General features: G+C 32.1%; 1 protein-coding gene across 2 annotated transcripts; it reads left to right on the plus strand.

Annotated features, from left to right (window-relative positions):
• Window positions 1–590: 590 nt before the first annotated feature.
• Window positions 591–4,603, plus strand: LOC108358198 (uncharacterized). 2 transcript variants are annotated; one of them, XM_017609384.1, is made up of 5 exons: window positions 591–1,171; window positions 1,241–1,390; window positions 1,456–1,809; window positions 1,867–2,016; window positions 2,092–4,603. In XM_017609384.1, exon 5 carries the CDS (start codon window positions 3,255–3,257, stop codon window positions 4,221–4,223), a length of 969 nt encoding a protein of 322 aa, XP_017464873.1. In that variant the 5' UTR covers window positions 591–1,171; window positions 1,241–1,390; window positions 1,456–1,809; window positions 1,867–2,016; window positions 2,092–3,254; the 3' UTR covers window positions 4,224–4,603. Both variants share the same exon structure in this region, with proteins under 2 accessions (XP_017464873.1, XP_017464874.1).

The following is a 4,603-nucleotide window of genomic DNA, read 5'->3' on the forward strand; positions in this document are numbered from 1 at the left end:
TTTCCTAAAAGTTACCAAGTAAAAAACCACGTTTTATTATACAATAAACTGTAAAAATAAACCTCGTTTATTTGCCATGAATAAGACATGGGGACAATAAATAGTTTTATTAAAATAAAACTAAACAAATTCATTTTACATATGAGGCCACTAGGGCCAAAAAATTTTTAGTAATATGAGAAAGAGGGATCTATAAAAAATAAATGCGGTCTTTTACTACATTGCACCTACGTGATGCTACATATTATAATAAAAGAAAACGAAAAAGGGCGTGCCTCGGCCTATTGCCGTTTCGATTCTGGTAATTACGGTTACCAGACGTACTGATTTTATCAGTACACTCAGAGAAAAATGGCATTTTAAAAACAAAAATAAAATTTTTATTTTTCTTTGCACGTTTTAAATGAGGCCATTTTCATTTTAAAAATGAAAAATTTTAAAACAAAGTAAAATATTTTTAAATTTAAAATGTAATTTTTAGAATAAAAATGCATTTTAAATTTTAAAATGTTTCATATTTGATTTGCTGCATTTTGAATTTTAATACGAACATATTTGTTTTAAAAATGTCATGAGTTTACAACTTTCAATACTTAAATCAAAAATGAAAAGCTTCACTTCCAATAGAAACGTTTTTATTTTAAACATGCTCATAATTAAATGTATGATCACGCTCATGCATGTGCAAGAAGAAGCAGTTGGCTGAGTTCAGTTATTCTTGTTTGCTGTCGGTTCGGACCGAAAAAGTAATTTCGTGTATTTCCTTTGATATTTTGTGAACAAAATGAATAACTCGTTGCAAATTGGACATTCTGTTTATAATTTCGATAACGCTGAATCAGAAGAAGTGTGTGAAAATTTAGAAGGAGTTGTTGTTGCTACCACACCAGTTGTTGACAATGACGATGAGGAGAAGATGGTCGAGCTGCTAAAAGAATTCGAAATGGAGAATGTTTTGCCATTCCTAAAAGGTGAGAAATGACTTAATAAATTAATATTTTAATCAACTTAATTAATTCTCTATTATTATATCCGACCGCGATCTGCAGCTTCGCAGATAACTTTTAGAAGCCTTAAATTTCTTAGAGGTGCTGACCTAAAGGAAGCCATTCCGCCGCTGGGTCTACGTGTGGAGTTTAGAGAGAAATTATTCATGTGGAAGAAGAAAGAGGTATGTATATGTTATAACACAAACTGTTTTAGGTCTCATAGGAAACTAATCTTGGAATCCTACAAAAAGAATCAACATTTGACTAACGGGAACCGGGACGACCTCATAAGCGTTGTCATTGACGAAGTTATTGCAAATGACATTATACTAAGAGGGAATGATTTTGTGAATTTGCTAGAGCAGATAATAAATCTCTTTCCAAACGAAAAGGGTGCCCGGGTAATCTATTTATTATGAAATTGTTAAAATATACATTTTATTGTACTGCTTATTTTTCCCCCAAGGAATACTATTATATTCCGCGCAAGGGTAAAAAATGCCCTAGTGGAAAGCTGTACGGGAAATACGTCAATCAACGCAGTAAGAAAAGGAAGACAATATACCTTGAACAAAACACACCATCACCTGCTAGTACTAAGACTAATCCTTCCACGAAAAATTACGAAGTTCCTGAAATTTATTTTACGATGTGTAGAGCATTAAAAGCATCTCTCAGTAGAAGCATTGCAGATTGGAATGAAGTCAGAGATAAATGGCAAAAGACATTTAACTTGCGACAGAATGACATAAAGGAACTGACCAACATTGATTTTCTCCAAGCGTGGCCCAAATATTCTGATTCGCGGGCTCCTGACTTGGTAACAATGAAATTACGTACTTAGCTCGCAGTTTTACTATACAATTACACATTACAGATAAAACTTGACTTCAACCTGACAAGGAGGATTGCTTGTATTCGAAATGGGAAATGTTTACGGAAAAAATTCAACGATTTTATGAAACTAATCTACACAACGATTTCTGCAAACAGCTCTTTTCTCTTGCTAAAGCTTCAACGAACAAAGGTAAATACAGATCAAGTGTAACAAAAAACTCCAAAATCAATCGGCTTTCGTTAATTTCTTAAATTTTGTTTAAAGATACGCAAGACTACATTCTTACAACGCTGCTGAATGGAGTTCTTCCACCTTCATCAAGGTTTCAAAGTTCCTGCGGAAAGCTAAGAAAGAAAGCAACAATAGCAGACTCGCAACAAAGCTTTGTTTTACGATTAACTTCAATCAACGATTACGAAAGGAAAATTACTGAGTTGATAAGTATGTACTATTCTGCAGGAATGACAATACAGCCTTTTATAATTGTGGAAGGAATAGCTGAGGGTGATATAACAGGATTTTATATATATTTTGATAAAACATTGTATAAATTTGATTCGTTTCTAGAATGCCTAGATATCTGTTTCAAAATTTTTCACACTCTTTGCCTAAAATATCCTCAGGCATGTGAAACTTCTTGGGTTTTTTTACAACAGTTTTTTTTGGAAATTTATACTGAATATGACTGCAAGCCGGCAAATTTAACGTCTCTTTTGAATTTTATGACATATAATTAATTGCTTTAAAATGTTTATTTGCTTCGAGTGCCACAAAAAATTTGCAGAAATTGATACCTTAATATGTCATTTTAAAGTAGATCATAAGCTTTCTACGAAACTTTTACCACTGCAATGCAAGCAAGATAACTGTAATCAATTATTTACAAAATTTACTTCGTTCCGCAATCATTTACAAAATACTCATACAAAATTTAAAAACACATACGAACCAAACGTAACTCCAACTGAAGCTATAACGATACCGATTTTAAGTAATAATTTAAGTACGGAAACAGAACCTCAAGATGTTGATAATTCATCAATGCAAAATATTGTTAATGAAACTAAAAATCTAAAGAAAAAGGCACTGTATTTATCTTTAAGTTTGTATGCTCAAAACAATTTGCCTAGGAAACAAGTAATCGATATTCAGACTATGGTATCTTCTTTGCTTTTGTCCGTATCCTTTACTATTCAGCATGTATTAAGCTCAGAGGCTATCAGTGATGTCAATGAAGACTTACAATTATTGCTAGAGTTTTGCAAGAACCCATTTCAGGAAATAAGTTCCGAATATAGGCTTTTAAGATATTAAAGGAGCTTAATTTATATGAACATCCAAAGACTATAATCATTAAAAAATCTGTTACTGAAACAACAAAACACGGGAACCCAACCTTAACTCCTAAATCTTTCGACATATATATTATGCCTTTAAATTTTCAGTTCAAAGCTATTTTTGAGAGTCCATGCCTTCTGGAGAGCACATTACAGAACACAGAAAGATACTTGAAAGAAAGTAGTATACAGAACTTTGTTAGCGGCGAAATATTTAAATCACGAAAAGATAAAATTCAATCTGAGTTAGTTATACCATATATTCTTTATTTTGATGATTTCCAAATCAACAACGCGCTTGGCAGCCATACTTACTCGATATGTGGATGCTATTTTAGTTTTCCGTCAATGCCAAAACATCTGTTATCAAAACTAGAATACATTTTCCATGGAGCTTTCATTTCAACAAAAACAGTTAAATGCAGTGGTGTTGAGAACTCGTTTTATTACCTTGTAGAAGAGCTAAAGCTCCTTGAAGAAGGCATTGAAATTTTAACAAAAAATGGAAATAAAAAAGTTCATTTTATATTAGGTTTAGTAATAGGAGGCAATTTAGCCGTTAATAGCATAATGGGGTTTGTTCAATCTTTTAATTCTAAGAGATACTGTCGTGTTTGCACTAGGACTAAAGACCAAATGAGAAACGATGTATCAGAAAAACAAGAAGCTTTGAGAGATGACGAAAGCTATTACAAAGACTTATTAGAAAATAATTATCAGGAAACCGGAATAAGGGAAGTTTGTGTTTTTGATAGCTTGAAATATTTCAATGTGACCGAAAATTTTTCATTTGATTTAATGCATGATGTTTTCGAAGGAGTTTGCATATATGATGTTTGTAATGTTTTGTTAAGCTTAATCAAAGATAAGGTCATAACACTCGATATTATAAACAGCAGAAAACAATTTTTCCAGTTTGGTAAAATAGAAATAGGCAAAAAATCTCCCCATTTAGAAGCCGGTAGATTAAAAACTTATAATCTAAAAATGTCTGCTTCTGAACCACTAATGATAGGAGACTTGATACCACGAGATAACGAACACTGGACTTTTTTTTAATTCTGTCACAAATAATCGAATACTTATTAAAACCGCAGATTTCCACTGACGAGCTAGTTTGTTTAGAAGAGCTGATTAAATCGCATCCCTCTATTCATATTAGGCTTTTTGGGATATTAAAACCCAAACATCATTTCCTTGTGCACTACGCCACAGCTATTAAAAACTGCGGACCTCTTAAATACATTTGGAGCATGCGTTTTGAAGCGAAGCATAAAGAAGCTAAAGTATATTTTACAAGCATAACATCGAGAATTAATCCTCCATATTCCTTAGCAATAAAGTCCAGCTTAAAATTTTCAAAATTTTTGTTAGATAACGAAAAATCATTTGAATCAATTATTAGATATAAAAATTACGAAATTTTAGATTTGACGAAA

Source organism: Rhagoletis zephyria, unplaced genomic scaffold (assembly GCF_001687245.7).
Source record: "Rhagoletis zephyria isolate East Lansing unplaced genomic scaffold, Rhagoletis_zephyria_1.1 Rzeph_scaffold_00222, whole genome shotgun sequence".
Taxonomy (NCBI): Eukaryota; Metazoa; Arthropoda; class Insecta; order Diptera; family Tephritidae; genus Rhagoletis; species Rhagoletis zephyria.